The sequence below is a fragment of the Lolium rigidum genome, chromosome 1, assembly GCF_022539505.1.
Source record: "Lolium rigidum isolate FL_2022 chromosome 1, APGP_CSIRO_Lrig_0.1, whole genome shotgun sequence".
NCBI lineage: Eukaryota > Viridiplantae > Streptophyta > Magnoliopsida > Poales > Poaceae > Lolium > Lolium rigidum.
In genome coordinates, this window is record NC_061508.1 from 321540470 (window position 1) to 321559182 (window position 18713).

The following is an 18713-nucleotide window of genomic DNA, read 5'->3' on the forward strand; positions in this document are numbered from 1 at the left end:
AAAAAACATCACCTCCCACCAGCACATTTCGCCGATGACTCATCGAATTTCGGCCAAAATATTCTGGCGAAACTCCAATATAATCCCTCTCCTCCCCACATGCAAACAATGTCGAGCATTTGTCGTAGCATCCTCGCTGCCAACGGATTCGGCTGCGGAAACCTCACCGTCCCCCAGGCATGGATGTTGTACGCAACATGCTATTCTGTGCCACCGGATATGCGCTTGTCAAGCAGCGGCGGCTGAAAGATGGTCGCCAACGACATCAGTATCCGCACCAGGGACTGACCGGTGGTTCGACGAGATCAGGGCTTAGCATAGCCGCTTGAGCCCGAAGGAGCTCGCAGATCCAACATGGGCCGCCGGTGACAACAAAGGGTGGTGGGTGGACCTCTTCACCACGCACCGCAACAAAGAGCAGCACAGCACGGATGGCCTCATCGGGCCGCTCACGTGGTGGAGAAAAAACATCATCTTATGTCAAGTAAAAGCTGGATTGGGCTAAATGGGCCGGGCCGGGCTTTGCATTGTGAGAAACCGAGACCAGGTTTTCTGGAAAATAAAAAGGAAATAAGAAATGTGGCACGCTCAGTCAAAGTCTCTGCCAAACACAATCTCAGTAAGGGCATGCCCAATGCACTGTTCTAGAGCTACTGCCTCACAACTTTAACTAGGTTTGGGTGGTCCAAAGTAGGTTTGGATGAGGAGGCAGCCTCCTCTTCAGGAAGTGGGATCTTCAGCACTAAAAGCATGTTTTTTGGAGAGAGAAAGAGATACATAGTGTCATATTTGTGGGGTCCTTCTTTCTTTTTTCTGACTAAAGTTGTAGCTTCCATTGGAGATATAAAATTGACCACGTTGCTTCTGACAACTTTTTTACATGGAGTAACTAATTGTGTATCATTGCTCATCTCCGTCCTAATAGATGCGTGTCGCGCCCGGGCCCGTCAATGGCGGCGACGAGACCTGGCCGCCAGGGAGAGGCTGTAGCGTGCAGGAGCCGGAAGCAGCGAGCATGGCGAGCACGCTGTGGGGCGCACTGGGGCAGGCCTCGAACGTGCTGCAACTGGTCGGCGTGGACGCGGTCGGGCTGGTGTCCATGGTGGTGCAGGCCGCCCTGGTGGCGCGCCGCTATCGGGACGCCTGCGTGCGGCTCGCGCAGCACGTGGAACTTGTAGGCAACCTGCTCGGGGAGCTGGAGCTAGCGGAGCTGATGCGGCGGGAGGCCACCAGGCGGCCTCTGGAGCAGCTCGGCGGCGCGCTGCGGCGGTGCTACGCGCTCGTCACGGCGTGCCAAGACTGCGGCTACCTCCGCCGCCTGCTCCTCGGGGCACGGATGGCCGACGAACTCCGCGCCGCGCAGCACGAGATTGACATGTTCATCCGCCTCATCCCCCTCATCGCCCTTGTCGACAACTCTTCTGCAAATAATCGCCATACCAAGGTTAGTAGTAGCACCAAAATTCGGTGCATGCTTATGCGGAAATTCATGCCAAAACTGAAGCCTGTGATAGAAAAAAAACACTTACTTTATGGCGTTTTAATTATAAAATTCGATTGAACTGATCTGCTCAAGTGAGCCTGGGCGTGGTTGCTTCTGAATTTCGGTCCAATTGCAGATAATTTTTTTTTTCGAGAATGCCAATTGCAGATAATACACCAAATTGTTTATTGGCATTTTTGCTATCCTTGTTCTGCAGGCTGATGAGGGGGTGCTCAGTGTAGTCACAGATGGTTCAAATCGTAACATCAGGTCAGATAATTTTTCTACCATGTACTAATTTATTACCCAGAGAACTAGTCAAGTAGTGATCGTTTGTTATTTAAAACTGAAGTCTTCTTAACCAAATATAGCAACGTGGAAGGTTAAATGCTTGGTATGCTGACAAAGTGGCAAGTGACTTCTAGATGATTGTTGAGCGTTGGTTGACTAGTGTCTACCACTTGGTTTATATCATGGAAGCAGTTTTGGTTTGGAGCTACCTGTTACACTTGCGACCTATATGTGAACTGTACTACCTTCATTCCTAAATGCAAGCCTTCTTTAAAAGGCTTACATTTCGGACGGAGGAAATATGTTTTTAGTGTAGGGATGTACATGGGATCACTGAGCTAATTTGTATGACCTAAAGTATACAATGTTTTATCAAATTTCTTATATCACAGTAAGCATGGTTTTTTCCTTCTTAATTAAGTTGAATCATTGTGAAGCTCAAGTTATGTAACCATGCCATAAGTTCGTCTGTTATGCGGACTAAAATGTATGATTTTTCCACTTTTTAAGGACTGTTGAAAGCATTGGTGGATGATGTATAGGTATGGTAATGATAAGATTTACGTATATTTAGGTTTCTCGCAACAGCTTTGGAGTTCACCAAAATACACGTTCAAGCAGCTACTGAGGTTTGCACTCCTAGGGACCAGCCATTTGTAGGTAAGTAATTGCTTCTATGGATTTCCTAATGCACTCAATCATGGATTCAGATATGGAAACTGATAGATTAAATTTTCAAATGAATGTTATTTGCTTCAACGATTTTGGTATTTCTTTGTTCTGTACTTATGTCCGAGACTCAATCATGGACTCAGATATGAAAACTGATAGATTAAAGTTTCATAATCAATGTTGTTTGCTTCAACGATTTGGGTATTTCTTTGTTCTGTACTTATGTCTGAGCTGTTGCAACGCCCTACTGTTCATGTTTTTTGCAAAATAGAGAACACAAAATCTCCATATGAAGGATCTGTATGTAACTTTTTTCATATGTGCATACTTTTCCATGATCAAATATTGTGTCACATAAATGTCACGTGCTCAATTTTTTTAATAACCTTGTCACAGGGCAGGGTGTTCCTGCATTTCATATAGATAGAGCAAAATGGAAAATACAGACTGGTCAATTAGAAGATAATAGGCACATCGCATGGAAGAACATTAGCTAAAGGAAGTAAACATATGCCGTTACAGCCTTTGAACTTTTAGTTCTCTAGCAAGAAATTCCCTTTAGCACATATTTATCCATTATGAACCACATGAAAAATGTGATGTCACTGTAGTAACATTGTCAATATGTTGCTGGACGTCATCTTGTATTACAATCTCCATTTGCTTTCATAACATGGTGAGCTTCCACATAGAAGCCCCTAACTAGGAAGTCAATGACCGGTGCAAAAAGACAAACCGTAAATCCTCTCTATAATTTGTAGTCATCTCAATGTTTTTTGGAATTCCATCAGTAACAACTGACAAGGATAGATTATCGATGAGCCAGGAAAAGTGGACCCGCAGGAACAGAAAATCTTCGACATCGAAGAACTCATTGTCGTTGCCTAATCGACGGTACCTCGAAGGAGGGATCCTCACGAGGGGGAGAAGAAGTAGGGGCCATAGGGCGGAGTGCACACGGGACGGTGGTACGCGAGTTACCCAGCTTCGGAACACCTGCACGATGACGGGGCCCTACTGCTGCTTGTGCGGAATTATACGGGCGCTTTCGCGTTGTTACAATGAGTTGTGGTTGTGCCTCTAGGGCTCCCGGGATCCGGCTTATAAAGGCGCACGGATCTAGGGTTTACATGAAGAGTCCTAGCCGGATTACAGACAGCCTAACTACGGTACAATATCTTGCCGTGCACGTCACGGATCCGCCTTCCATATACGTCGTACTTGGATCCGGGTTCCTCATGGGCCTCCATGGATCCGGGTTACTCCTATGTCGGTACGGATCCGGCCTGCTGATCCTGGGCTGGACTTCTTCCTTCATGATCAACGGCAACTGGGCCGCCCGATGGGCCACATGCCTCATCACCGTCTGTGGGCCACCCGGGCTTGCCGGATCTAGGCATTGTCGATGGTACACCCATGAAGTATACCCACAACAGTAGCCCCCAGAGTTCTCCGAGTTTCACCTGCAGTTTCCGCCTTGCTGGCCTATCATGATCTCCGGCAAACGTTGGTAACGCGGAGAAACTTGAAGAGCTCCAACTTTGCATTTTCTTCTTTTTCCAACTTAAAGCCGGAAAATGCTCCCACCCTGCGGGACTTCATCCATCGACATTCCAAAGAACATCTCCGGGTTACCTCCCGCACGAACGAGAACAAACTTATCCTTACGCAATTACCCGGAATCTTAAAAGACTCAAACGGTTCCGCCAATTCTGGCGCCATTTTCGCGCGATTTCCGCGGTAACTTATCTCTAGCCATTTTTACCGCTAGGGTTTGGGACACGTGTCACGCATCCAACGGTGCGACGCTTGCGTTCCGACCGCGGGATGCGGAACACGAATCTCATCCCCTCAGCCTATAAATATCCGCCGTCGAGCCCTTTTACCCTCATTCACCCCCTTCTCGGCTCTCGGCCAAGCGCCGCCCACGAGCTCCTCTCCGCCGTGCCGGAATCTCGCCGGAACTTCGCCGGAGTCGCCTCGCCGCCGCACGGTGTTCGTCCAGTTCTTAACTTCAGCGAGCCACCGCGCAGAAACCTCGTCGCCGGCGACTCCGACCACCGCGGACTCCATCACGGTGAGCTCTCGAGCGCCGTTCTCGTGCCGTAGTTGGTAGGGGTAAACTTTGGGGAAGACGACATGGGATCCGACTAAAATTAGTTTCCGACAAACTATTTTCTTCAGATGTCTTCAACAACTCCGCCTCCAAGCTCGGAACCAATCATGGCGACGCCGATCTCCTCCGCTCCGCCTCCCTTCGCCCCAGTTAAGCTGGATCCTCCGAGGGATTCTGGCAAAGAAGCGAGGGGACCTCCGCTCACCGGAAAAAACTTCCGAAGCGGGTCAAATGGTGCGGCGGACGGAGGAAGCTGCCAAGAAGTCAAAAGCTCGGAAGCGCGACTCCGAAGCTAAGGGAAAGTGGTGGCCCTGTGCCACCACCGAGATGGAGCTCAAGAACCTCGAGTCGGAGGGCTTTACGCAGCCCGGAAGGCTGGAGGTCGGTTCCGGATGAACTTGCTCCGGCTCCGAAGGACAACGAGATGGTGTCGACGAAGGCACTGGTGGAGCGCGGATTTTCATTTCCGCCTTCGGATTTCTTCCTGGAGATGCGAAGACGTATGGACTCCAACCCCACAACATCTCTCCAAACAGCGTCCTCGCCATCGGCAACCACGTCGCCCTCTGCGAAGGCCATCTCCGGGTAACCCCCGAGATTTCTTTATTCCAATACTTTTTCTCTGTCAAGAAGGAGAGGATCCGGCAATCTGCCGAACTCGCTACATGCGGATCCATCACTTTTATACTCCGCCCGGGCCGCGTCTACCCCCTACCGACCGCCACGAATCCGCGAGGTGCGGGTCCGGGGGCTTCTTCTATCCGAAGGACGTCTCCGACCCGGCGAGCGAAAAGAAACTTCCGGTTTTCAAGAACTGCCCTCCCACCGAGCTTCCGTCATGGACGCACTTGCCCCCACTTCTCCGACTCGCCTCAACTAACCCGCGGCTGGTAGGCGGATCCGCAAGCTCACGGAGGAGGGGCTGACGAGGAAGGACTTAACCCTTTCTGGTTCACCAAGCGGATCCGGCCGCTACAAAACGAGGACCGCCGATGTTTGAATACACGGGGCGCGATGATCCAATGCGCGCCACCAAGGATAACCTGTCCGTCGACGCCATCGACAAGAGGATCCGGGTCCTCCTCAAGATCTCACGTGAACTCCATGTTCACGTATGCAACAAGGATATCCATACAAATGGATCCGGAACCGCGGTACGTCGTCTTGACTTTGGTTTATTATTTTTCTTCGAACTTTTGGCTAAGTGTAACTTCGAACCAGCTCGAGGCGCTGGAGGAAAATCAACTCGGAACTCTCCTCCGAGTCCCATCCACCGGCCACGCGGATCCAGAGGCCACGTCGAGGCGGAAGCTCCTGAAGCTTCACGTCCCGCGAAGAGGAAGAAACCAGCCCCTTCAAGCCCTTACGCGAAACGCCCCCGCGAGACACTCAGCATCGCGGCTACCGGGAAAGCTGAGGCGGAAAAGAAGCGCCTCGCGGCTGATTAATACCAGCAACAAGGGGCAGCCTGCCATCCAACACTTTTTCAAGCCTTCCGGGTAAGCGTCTTCTTCAGAGACCCAAGTTCTGATTTAACACTTGCTCTTATATTTTTATGTTTTTCCTGAAGTTCCGGAAGCCAGCCTCCCAAGGCCCCAAGGGTCATCAAGAAAAAGGCCAAGCCATCTCCGGCTTCATTTCCCATTACTCCTGAGGTTGGAGTTCCGCCAAAAGCTTCATCCACCTCCAAGCCGGATCCGAAGGACGTCATCGACCTTGACGACATTCCTGAAGATCCCGCTCACCGGGGCGACTCCGCCAAGGGAACCTCCTCACCCGTTCCTCCCTCTGATCAGCCAAGTTCCGCTTTCGCGGGGCCTACCAATGAAGAACAAGAGCAGAAGGTCAAGCTCCTCCAAGTTACCAATGCGCCCGAGTCAGCCTCGAGCCAACTCCATCCCTCCGAAAGCTCACCCTCGCACGGCGTCACGCGGAAGTTTCCGCAATGCTGAACAAGGTATGGGGGAAGCCGGACGAGGAGACACGAGATCTCGCGGAACTGGAGAAAGATTTGAAGGATTTTTCGCCAAGCACAAGGAAGTGCGGCGGGTAACACTAGCCCCCAAGCATTGGGTGATATAGCTCCGTGTGTATTATCCGATGCTTTCCCAGAATGTACTTTAGGCGGAAATTTAAAATTTTTATATCTCAAACTGAACTCCTCGCTAGCCCCCAAGATTTTAAATATCCGACTAACTCCCTGCTGTCTCACAGACCACACGGAAACTGCACGAAGATTTGCGCATCCATGTGCTTGAGCAGATCACGGAGATTGAGGGGCTGCGCCAAAACGCGGAAAACAGCCAAAAGGCTATCCACCTGCTCGAGACCCGCCTTAAAGGTACAAAACCCGGGTATTTCACTTTTTGTGTTGTCATAGTTCATGTTGCATAACATGCGCAACTTGAGTATCTCCGGAAGAAGCTGCCAAGCATGCCTCGTTTGCTGAGCTTTCCGCCAAGGTCAAGGTGCTTGAGGCGGAGAACGAGTCCCTCAACAACTTCATGAAAGAATCCTCGAGCAAAGAGATTGAGGCAAGGAAAGAGCTCTCCGAGAAGCATGCCCGTGAGAAGGCGGAACTGATCGACAAGCTGGAGAAAAGCCAAGGCCGCGCGCTCTCCTTAATTGCCAAGAACAAAGCCACTGGAAGCGGAGGCGGAAGCCATTGACAAGCTTATCTTCCGTAAGCATTTTTCCGCGTCGTTTGCTCCAACCAGCTTATATATTCTCTCTGACGGGACTGAACCCCTTTCTTCCACAGCAAGCCTTGGCCTTGAGTGGACAAAGGATTCAAACCTGTCGAGGACGGAGGCATACGAGGAAGTGCGGATCTCAATCGATGCGTTGTTTAAAGCCTGCCGCGGAATCGCCACGGCCACGTCGGCTGAAGAAGGCCAAAACCACGGTCATTGATACAATGACCAAACTCATGCGACGAGTGCCGGAGTTCATCAAGGGCCGGCGAAGTCTTCGCGCGCGGAGCCGCCTCCTTAGTCCTAGCCACCTGCAAGGCTTTCTTCCCGTCACTCAACATGGCGCAAGTTGCACGCGGAGCTCCCGAGAGTTCCGACATGAGCGCCCTCCTCGCGGAAGCTGAAGGCTATGAGGAGCTGTTTGTCGGGCGAGTGGATCACTCGTTACGGTACCGCAAACACAATCTGCCCGAAGGTTTCTCCGATGCGGAGGAGGAAGCGAGGCGAGCCGAGTTTTATGGGGAAGGATCCGGGTCCAGCAGCGAGCGCTCCGGAGAAAACTCTGGAAATGACTTTGAAGCCGGATCTGGTGGCAGCGACGACGGCTCCAGCTACCAGCAATCTGAAGAGGAGGACTCCGAGTAGAGTTCCTGTTGAAAACAATGAAACCAGTTGCATCATTTTGGCCCCAGTGAGGGTTTGTAATAAGACTTAAATTCTTAAGTAGCTAGGAACGAAACGATTATGCATGGGGCGGAAACACTTATCCTGCTATCCGTTAAATATTATGTGCATGTTTCGTTTTATGTCGGAAAGCAAGTGCTGACTTCGTTATTTTCCGGCTTGCCCGCTTGACCTTCCACGAGCCGGAAAACCGTAGCCGGAAACGCTCGCCAGCGGCGACGAAGCCCAATGGCAGTCCGTCCATAACCGCGGAAACAAGCCCCCAGGCATAGGTGCCGGAAATCGCTACTAGGAATCCACGAGTTCGCAACGAGATAACAACTTAATCAGAAAACTTAAGCTTACGTCCTAAAGGACGATTTTGAAAATCACAACTTTCATACACGCCTAGGCGGAAATATCCAGCTCTGCGGTTTTAGTCGGAAAAAACATACACGATCTAAAATGAACAAGTAAAGGAGGTAAAAGACTCAAAGAGTGAACCATAAGCTTTATTTCATTGATCATGTATAACTATTACGAGTTTGTAACTCGGAAAAATATGCTAAGTGTAGAAAGGACGTAGCTGTGCTATATTCCAAGGGCGATCTGTTTCATCGTAGATGTCATCCGGATCCTCACGCTTGCGTTTCCGGCGCCAGTTAGCAGGTCTATCCCTTAGCTCGCGGAAATCAACAAGGTAGTACGACCCGTTGTGAAGCACTTTGCTAACGACGAAGGGTCCTTCCCACGGAGATTGCAGCTTATGGTCTTTCACTGTCGAAGGCGGAGGACCGGGTCTCCTGCCATGAAGGAGCGTTTCCGAACTCGGCGGCTGTGATAGCGTCGGAGCTTCTGGCTGGTAGATGGCGGAACGCTGGTCGGCTAGATTCCGAGCTTCTTCGATCGAGGTCCACGGATAGGCTGTCCGGCCTCGTCGAGTTGTTTCATCGTTATAGGCGGAAACTCGCGGTGAATCATGGATGATGTCGGAGGGAATGACGGCTTCGGATCCGTATACCGGGAAGAAAGGGGTAAACCACTGTTGACCTGTTAGGGGTAGTTCGCAAACTCCACAAAACGGCGTCCGGTTCGTCGGCCCAAGCTCCGGTTGCTCTTCGCGGCGGTTCTTCGAGCGTGGCTTGATTCACGATAATATTAGACCGTTAGCTCTTTCGACTTGACCATTGGATTGTGGGTGAGCCACGGATGCAAGGTCCAATCGAATCCCCATTGTTTCACGGTAATCCTTCAATTCTCCACTGAGCGAAGTTTGTGCCATTATACGTGATGATGCTTGTGTGGGATGCCGAATCTCATTACGAGGCTGATGACAAATTTTAGTGCCGTAGCACCGTCGGCTTTTCTCAACGGCTTGGCCTCGATCCACTTGCTGAACTTGTCAACGGCGACCGGGAGGTATTCACAACCACCGGGAGATGATCTTTTTAACTTACCAACCATATCGAGCCCCCGGACCGCAAATGGCCGGGTGATAGGTATGGTCTTCAGCTCTTGGGCTGGAGCGTTTGGTTGAGTAGCGTAGTCTCGACAACCTCGGCAGGTCTTGACTATCTTATCGGCATCTTCTTTAGGCTGTGAGCCAATAAAAGCCTAGCCGAAAAGCTTTTGCAACGAGTGACACGGGAGCGGCATGGTGCCCGCGATCCCCTGCGTGGATCTCTACGAGGATTTCAATGCCATCTTGATTTGAGACGCATTTGAGAAATACCCCTGTTGCGCTTCGTTTGTAGAGCTGTCCATCAACAATTGTGTAGGATCGTGCTCGTCGATGATGCGGCGCGCGAGGACCTCGTCCTCCGGCAACTTCGATCGATGAGGTAGTCCGGGAAAGGCTGTGTCCAAGCCGGAATGGTAGCTAATACCTCTTTAGCCGGAGACACTTGCCACTTCGGGTTTTCCGGGTTAGCGCCCTTCACGGAGGGTATCCGGAGATGCTCTAGGTAAATTCCGGGCGGAATTGGCTTTCTGCCGGATCCGAGCTTGGATAGCATATCTGCCGCTGTATTGTCGTCTCTTCTGACGTACTTGACTTCGTATCCGAGGAAGCTCTTGGCGATCTCGTCAACTTCGTCTCTGTAGGCCGCCATGACGGAATTTATGGCGTTCCGGGTTCCGGCTACTTGTTGTGCCACCAGGTCGGAATCTCCGCGGCAAATGATGTGCTTGATCCCTAGTTCCTTAGCGATGCGCGAGTCCGTGTAGTAGAGCCTCGTATTCCGCCATGTTATTTGTAGCTTCGAAGTGGATCGCGGAACATACTTGCGGTTCTTCTCCGGTAGGGGACTTCGGGGTGACTCCGGCTCCCGAGCCTTGATGCTGCTTGGATCCGTCGAAGTGCATGACCCATGTTTACGGTTCCGGCTCCGGACTTGCATCCGGAGCTTCGTCCAATCCGCAACGAAATCTGCCGGGACTTGGGATTTTACCGCGGTCCTTGGCTTGTAAGCGATGTCGAAGGCGGATAATTCGATGCCCCACTTAGCTGTTCGTCTGTTGCGTCGGCGTTGTTGAGAATTGTTGACGGCGGAGCTTTGCTCACAGCTATTCTTGGGTGCTCTTGGAAGTAGTGTCTCAGCTTCCGGCTGCCTAGGAAAACTCCATAAGCAAGCTTCGAAAGTGAGGGTATCTTTGCTTTGATTCCGTCGGCACCTCGCTAATGTAGTAGACAGGTCTACGTACGTCATATTCATGACCTTCTTCCTTTCGCTCCACCACGATGACGAGGCTGACGACCTTGTTGGTAGCCGCCGGATAAAGGAGCATTGGCTCGACTCTCTCGGGGCTGCCAAGATAGGTGGGGAGGTAAGTATTTCCTTCAACCCACGAAGAGCTGCGTCGGCTGCGTCGTCCCGGACAAATTTGTCTGTTTTCTTCGGCAGCTTGTACGGAGGTAGCGCCTTCTCGCCAAGACGGCTAACAAACCTGCTGATTCGCTGCGACGCAACCGGTTAGCCGTTGCACATCTTTGAGACAAGTTGGTCGTTTGATGCACGGGATTGCCTTGATCTTTTCGGGTTCACCTCAATGCCTCTGTGAGAGACTATGAAGCCAAGGAGTTTTCCGGCTGGCACGCCAAAGACGCACTTCGGCGGATTCAACATCATCTTGTACCTGCGGAGGTTGTTGAAGGTTTACGTGAGGTCGCTGATCAAGTCGGATCCTTTCCGGGTCATGACCGCGATGTCGTCGACGTAAGCGTGCACGTTCCGGCCAATTTGGTCCTTCGAGCACCGTCTGCATCGTACGTTGGTAAGTAGCACCTGCATTTTTCAAACCAAAAGGCATAGTAACATAGCAGTAAGTACCAAACGGGGTTATGAATGAAGTCGCCTTTTGGTCGGATTCCTTCATCCGGATCCGATGATACCGGAATACGCATCAAGAAAACACGAAGTTCCGCCCCTGCCGTCGAATCAATGACTTGGTCAATGCGCGGCAAGGGAACGGATCCTTCGGGCAATGTTTGTTCAAGCCGAGTAATCGATGCACATTCTTAGTATTTCGGTGTTCTTTTTGGGTACAAGGACGGGATTCGCGACCCAATCGGTGTGAATAACTTCTATTACAAAACCTGCTTCTAGTAACTTTGCTAGTTCCATTCCTATGGCGCGGCGCTTCTTGTCTCCAAAGCGTCGCATAGCTTGCTTCACTTGGTTTAGCCCCGGATTGATGTTGAGGTAGTGCTCGGCGAGTTCCCTAGGTACTCCGGACATGTCGAGAAGGTTGCCATGCGAAGATATCCATGTTAGCGCGGAGGAACTCGACGAGCGCGCTTTCCTATTTGGGGTCCATGTTGGCTCCGGCCGACACCTGCTTGGAGGAGTCACCGGAATGAGGTCATGCTTCTTGGTTTCTATTGCGGGCTTGAAGGAGGTTTTACGCTCGGAGATCTGCTTCTTTGTGGTCTGCATCTCAGTCGGATCCACCGCGGCTCTGTAGCCTTTCCGCTCTTCTCCGGAGATCACAGACTCTGCAAAGGCAGCTTCGCCCAACTCGCACTCATGAGCCTTTTTGTAGTCTCCGGTTATGGTGATCATACCGTTAGGACCCGGCATCTTGAGCTTGTTGTAGATGTAGCACGCTCTTGCGTGGAACTTGTGGTAGGTGGGCCTGCCGAAGATGACATGGTAGGAGCTCTTGAAGGGCACAACTTCGAACGTGATCTTCTCTTCGCGGAAATTGTGAACATCGCCGAAAGCCACGGGAAGTGTGATGCTGCCAAGGGAGTTCGCCTTCTTACCGGAACCACGCCGTGAAACTCGGTGGTGCTTGTGTTTGAGCTGTTCCTTGGTGAGGTTCATCCGCTCCGAGTCTCCGGGTACATGATGTTCAAGCTGGCTCCGCCATCCATGAGGCACTTGGAGAAGTCATACCCGTCTATGCGGGGACTCACAACCAAGGCGTAGTATTCTTTTGGCACGGTGGCGGGATGATCTCCCCTATCAAATGTGCACGGAACTTCCGACCACGACATGCTTGCGGCACAGCCGGAACTGTGGCGTTCAGGATCCGGGTAGCTGATTTTGTAGCGCGGACTGTGGGGGTTCCGAGGAAGGTGTGGTAAGCCCCCACGCTCTTTTTCTCGAAGGGGTTGGATTTTCCTGCGGATCCGGCTTTGGGATCCGGCGAGTTATCATCCTCGTCCATCGCCTCGGAACTGTCCTCCTCCTTGTCCTTGTTCTTGCCCTTGCCTCCTTTGCCGCGTGGGCGGTGCTTCCGGGCTCGCTTGTATCCTGCCTCCGGGTCGTTCTTGAGGTCGTTGACCCACTTGCAGTTGCGGTTGGTATGAGTGGACTTCCCTGTAGCCGGATCCAAGTGGGCCAGGCGGGGCATGTCTCTGTACTCCTCGTAGGTTTGCGGAGCGCGGGATCCGCCAGCGGTGACCTCAGTGCCATGCTGCTGACCCCTGCCGGCTCCGCCTCCACGGCCGCGTCCTCTTCCGCCTCCTGAACCTCCGCGTTGGAACGCCATGGCGACCATCTCGGATCCGCCACTCTTCTGGTCATCAGGGTTTTTGCGTTTGTGGCCGCTATTGTTACCGTTATCACGGTTCTTCTTCTGCTGGTGCAGGGGGATTGCTGTAGCTGCGATGTCACCGCCTGCGTCGTCATCGGCGGCAGTGTGATCACTGGCGATGGAGATCATCTCATCCAAAGTCAGTTTGTTGGCGTTAGCCAAACATGTAAGCTTATGCCTCAGCAATCCTCCTCTCTGCAGTCCACCAATAAAGGCGTACATGGCGGTGGTGTGATCGACGTTTTCGCACTCGTTCCTGCATGCCAACCATCGTGTGAGGAAGTTTCTTGAGGTTTCTCCCTTCTTCGGATACAAGCTTGTAGGTCGCTTGCTTGTGGCGAGGTCTTTTGTAGGTGCCCCTGAAGTGTTTCTCAAAAGCGGTCTTCGGGTCGAACCGACAAAAGATGGAGTTCTTCTCGAGGTCGGCGAGCCGGATCCGGGCTGGTCCTACAAGGTACAAGCTGGAGCATGCGGCGGGCGATATTAGGGGTTCCTCCGGCGAAGGTTCCTGCATTGTAGTAGTCCTCAATCCAGGTATCCGGCCTTTCGGTGCCATCATAATGCTTCAGATTTCCGGGTAGCTTGAGGGAGCTCCTTGGCTTTGGTTCCTCTCGAATCATTCTGCCAAAGCACTTCGGACCAATGTAGTCAGTTATGTACTCGTTAAGGCGGTCCCGTGCGTCGCGCGAGCCGTGGCGGGGAGACTTTGAGCGCGAGCGAGATCTCCGGCCATTGCCTCCGCCTCCACCTCCGCCGCCACCGCTAGGTGGTGGTGAGGGAGACCTGCGAGGTGGGCGGTCCGACTTCTTGCTTCCGCCATCTGAATCTCCACGACCTTCCTGGTGCTGACTCCGGCTCACGTGGCTGCCTTCGCCTTGGCGGCTGGCTGCCCTGGTTATGCCGGCGGGGCTCGGGTCACGGCTCCGACGAGGCTGCGGGTCGCGGCTCCGACGAGGTTCGGGATCGCGGTTCCGGCGAGGTTACGGGCCGCGGTCTTCATTCCGACTCCTCCTAGGCTCGGGCTCACGAACATTGTTGCGGTTCCGGCGAGGTTCCGGCGAGCGCTCCCTGTTTCGTTTCTTGGCAGCACGTTGTCGCGGATAACAATCGCACCGTGCCCTATGGGCCTGGTGTTTCCGGCTGGACTACGGCGGCGAGGGGTCGCGGGTAACCGTTGGGCGGAGGAGAGGGGTTGCGGTATCTGTCTCGTCCGGAGTACATCGCATCCTTTCCCTTTCTTGGATCCGACGGAGGCGTACGTGATGGGACGGGGATCGGATTTGGGTGTTCCACTGGCCCTTCTTACGCGCTGCGAGGATCCGGTGTGTGATTCATCGTCGGGATGCCGATCGGCGCGGGCGTCCTTCGCGCGGTAGATACACGGTTATCCGGATTGGATTCCAACCTGCGCGAAGTATACGCCTTGCTCTGCTGCTTGCATTGCTTGAAGCGACAAGTGTGCGGAGATGGTTGATATCAACTTCTTCGTCCTTCTTCTTCAGCAATTCCGCTGCTTTCAGCATGTTGTCCTTTGGAGTTTCCGGCGGCTGGTGAGCTGCGGGCGTGTTGAAGGCTATCTGCGAGGCGGAATTGCTTCTCTGACAATACGATCAGCCTCCGCCTGCGCGTAGGTCATCTTTACCTCCCACTCAGCCCTCATGCTCTTGACGTGCTCGAGTGTGTTAGTAATCTCGCGGTCCTGTCTGTCGAAGTTTTCCAGCCAGGCGGCATGATCTGCCCTTCCTATCTTTAATGCAGCTTCGGCGTCGGCGAGCCTCTTGGGCTGTGGCCAGCATCTCCTTTACGGCGGTTTCTAGAGCCTCCGGATCTGCGGCGTGGCCCGGAGTTATAGGTGTGTTAAGAGCTGCTCGCGCGGCCACCTCTTCTGGCGACGGGATTTCCTCCGAAGGAGAATCCCTTTGGGGTCGCACCGAGACATTGGGGATCCTTGTTGAGATGGCTCGGATTGGCTAACTTGGTCTCCGGATCCGGTTTGTCCCAGCGCTGCTACCGTTGCGAGAACACTGCTTCGGCTGGGCGGAGTTGACTTCGGGCTGATCGCCGAGACCATACTCCTCCAACTTGCGCACGAAGTCATCGGATTCCATGGACGGAGTGTCTCCGGAAATTGGGCTCAGATTGCCCAAGATCGACTCTTCGACCGGAGCTTCGCTTTCTCCGACAGGCTGAGCCCGATCCGGATCTGCGTTGTTTTCCGGTGCCTCTTCCTGCTCGGGACCAGCTCCGACTTCATGAGGGGCGGTTCCGGCGGTATGGGCCAAGAAGTGTACGAAGTGACACCTTTGCTTCTCTAACACACGGGAGACCCGGGCGGATGCGCATTGGTCTTCCACCTTTGTTTCTGCTCGGGGGCGGATTGGGTGGGCTTTGATTTTTCCGGATCTAAGGCGGAATCTTCGCTAGGAAGTTCCGGCGTCTCGGATCGGATCTTCGCGGCTGCGTCCTGCTCGGCGGCGGTCGCGTCGGCGCTACTTACCGGTGGGTTTCCGTCGGAATCGACGGTTTCCCCGATGAAGATGTGTATGCCGCCAGCGGGACGATGGAGAGCTTGATGGGGTCGGTTTTAGCCGGAATCCAACACTCATCCGGAGGGACGATCGGCAGATTTCCGGCGTAAAGGACACGCCCCACAGCGATGGTGTCGTCGTAGCTTCCCATGGCGGAACCCTCCCGGTTCCGGCCTCCAGACGCCGCGAGGCCCCACGGTGGGCGCCAGCTGTCGTTGCCTAATCGACGGTACCTCGGAGGAGGGATCCTCACGAGGGGAGAAGAAGTAGGGGCCATAGGGCGGAGTGCACACGGGACGGTGGTACGCGAGTTACCCGGCTTCGGAACACCGCACGATGACGGGGCCTACTTGCTGCTTGTGCGGAATTATGCGGGCGCTTTCGCGTTGTTACAATGAGTTGTGGTTGTGCCTCTAGGGCTCCCGGGATCCGGCTTATAAAGGCGCACGGATCTAGGGTTTACATGAAGAGTCCTAGCCGGATTACGGACGGCCTAACTACGGTACAATATCTTGCCGTGCACGTCACGGATCCGCCTTCCATATACGTCGTACTTGGATCCGGGTTCCTCATGGGCCTCCATGGATCCGGGTTACTCCTATGTCGGTACGGATCCGGCCTGCGATCCTGGGCTGGACTTCTTCCTTCATGATCAACAGCAACTGGGCCGCCCGATGGGCCACATGCCTCATCACCGTCCGTGGGCCACCCGGGCTTGCCGGATCTAGGCACTGTCGATGGTACACCCATGAAGTATACCCACAACACTCATGGACCTTTGTACCCGTATAGAAGTGGCTTGTACGGGATTCACAAAGTTCAGCTTCTTCCAGATCGTGGATGCTACAAACAATTTCTCAGAAAAGAAAATACTTGGCTGTGGTGGATTTGGTACTGTCTATGAGGTAAATATATGCCAACATAAAAATGAACTAATAAAGTTAATGCATGTCATCCTTGTCTTGCCTGATTTTGTTGTGAGAATGTTATTTCAACTCTGTTAGTAACCATTGCAGGGTCAGTTACCCAGCGGACTTATGGTTGCCGTCAAGAGAGCTGATGAGCACGCAGCAATATTTAGTTTCAACAGTGAATTGCAGCTGGCAAAGCTTCAGCATACCAAACTGATTAGGTTACTAGGGTGGTGCATCCATGGGAAAGAAAGGGTTCTAGTCTATGAGTTTATGCACAACAGTGCCCTGGACCGTCACATATATGGTACATTTTCCCTATGATCATAATTATTTTTTGCTCACTAAAGGCCTTTTTGGTTCACATGTATTTTAGAGTGAACATATTAATTCTTTCAGGAATCGAGAAAAAAATCCTGCGAATCGAAGTGTCCCTAAGACAAATGAAAACAAACTGCTTGTACTTATTGAGACAATATCAGAAACCTCTTACTAAGTTATGTACTAATGGACGTTGGTCATGCATACCCTCTCGAAAATGCTTGTCACATGTCCTGTGATGAATGCATTGCCAGCAAGCCCTTATTAACTGAGTGACAGCTTAACCACATATTTCCTGTTAGCACCAGTTGCTATTGCCGAACCAATTCATCATATAACTCTCCCACTTTCTTTTGCTCGTCAGGACAGACATCCAATCCATTTAATTCCTAATAAATATGTGCATGAATTCAGAATGCGGACAGCTAAATTTAAGGTTACAGTAGTTCTAGTTTCAGTTTGGAACTATCGTAGTTTGGTTCAGAGCAGAATATAAGTTGCACTTATTTTTATCTAAGAGATAATAATTATTTGAACATTTTACAGACAGAATTAAAGGGCCATTGCTAGACTGGTCTAAGCGACTCAAGATTATCAAGGGGATAATAGAGGGGCTTGTTTACCTGCACAAAGACTCCATGTTATGGATCGTCCATAGGGACTTGAAACCGAGTAATATACTCTTGGACTATAACATGGACCCGAAGATCTCTGATTTTGGGTCAGTTAGAACACTGAGTTCAGAGGTAGCAGAAGAGCGTACAAGCAGGGTTGTGGGCACTAGGTAGGAGCTGCCTAATATATAAATCTTTACAGGTTCCATCATCTGTTTTCAGATGTTCGAATATTACAGTTTTGATCTCTTGTGTTTGCACCTTTCAGTGGTTACAAAGCCCCGGAGTATGCATCTCAAGGAATTTACTCACTGAAGACAGATGTGTTCAGCTTCGGCATCTTGGTTCTGGTGATCATTAGTGGAAGAAAGAATACCATACTCGACAAGCGAGGGGATACTCTTGGTGATCTTGTACGAGATGTGAGTGAGCATAGCAACATGTCTTCTATGTTCATGATCACCATCTTTTGTACTTAGGCCATATGTATAACTCAAGCTACTTACAGTTCTTTAACGTCAAATGTATTGAAAAATATTTCAGGCCTGGAATATGTGGAAGGACCAAAGGCTACATGAGCTTGTGGATCCAGCGTTAGGGAACAGGTATGACATCGCTGAGATAATGCGATGCGCTCAGGTGGCGCTGCTTTGTGCTCAGGAAGATCCAGCAGATCGGCCCACCATAACAGATGTTGCTGCAATGCTGAACCCTGAAAGCATGAGCTTACCGATGGAGCCTAAGCAGCCTACAGCGCTGAGTACAGGGAGCGCTGGTGAAGACGCTGCTGTATCGACATATATGGGCCAAACAAGTAGGACAATAGACATAACCATAACGAGTTCGGCTCCCATGACGACTAGAGTTCGAATCATTCTAGACCCGGAGGTTTGATATGATGAAGAACATATTATATAATTAAAACGTGAGTAAGGATTATGGGCTTTTTACAGCTCAGATAGTTTACAGGATTCGAGATATTAAGATCAGTTTTGTGAGAGAAAATAAACATGTTGTGGTACTAGACTGATTTTCTGTCAACTACATCAAAATATAAATGTAAAATGTTTCACCTTTTGTCATTGCAATCTTAGTCAGTTTAGCAAAGTTAAACATTTTTATAATCTCTACATGAAAAGGCCATTTTCCATGTCCCTATAAAGGGTGGTTTGATATGAAAACAGTATTTGCGGTCCTGCACTATGTACTACTACTATATAATCTCTGCATACTATTGTTCCTATTTCTACGGCATCCGATATACTTAGCCAGCATTCAACTTGACAAGCAGAAATCACCGAAATCGGAAGTAAGATATTCAACTTTCGAAATAAGATCTGTTCTGGATTGCAAATTTCCGGATGCTACATACTGATTAAGA

General features: G+C 51.5%; 1 protein-coding gene across 1 annotated transcript; it reads left to right on the forward strand.

Moving 5' to 3' along the window:
• The first annotated feature begins 1084 nt into the window (after nucleotides 1-1084).
• Nucleotides 1085-18409, forward strand: LOC124698529 (putative cysteine-rich receptor-like protein kinase 23). Its single transcript, XM_047231019.1, has 9 exons — nucleotides 1085-1444; nucleotides 1701-1753; nucleotides 2349-2434; nucleotides 3273-3315; nucleotides 16253-16391; nucleotides 16503-16704; nucleotides 17265-17502; nucleotides 17601-17754; nucleotides 17876-18409. Exons 1-9 carry the CDS (start codon nucleotides 1100-1102, stop codon nucleotides 18224-18226), a joined length of 1611 nt encoding a protein of 536 aa, XP_047086975.1. The 5' UTR covers nucleotides 1085-1099; the 3' UTR covers nucleotides 18227-18409.
• Nucleotides 18410-18713: the final 304 nt, after the last annotated feature.

Excerpts from the sequence above, each read along its gene's own strand:
- LOC124698529 (XM_047231019.1), top strand. The coding sequence starts at position 1,100 with ATGGTGGTGCAGGCCGCCCTGGTGGCGCGCCGCTATCGGGACGCCTGC. Across the intron at positions 1,445-1,700 it reads CAAATAATCGCCATACCAAG|GCTGATGAGGGGGTGCTCAG; the intron begins GTTAGTAGTAGC and ends CTTGTTCTGCAG. Across the intron at positions 3,316-16,252 it reads AAAATCTTCGACATCGAAGA|ACTCATGGACCTTTGTACCC; the intron begins ACTCATTGTCGT and ends TATACCCACAAC.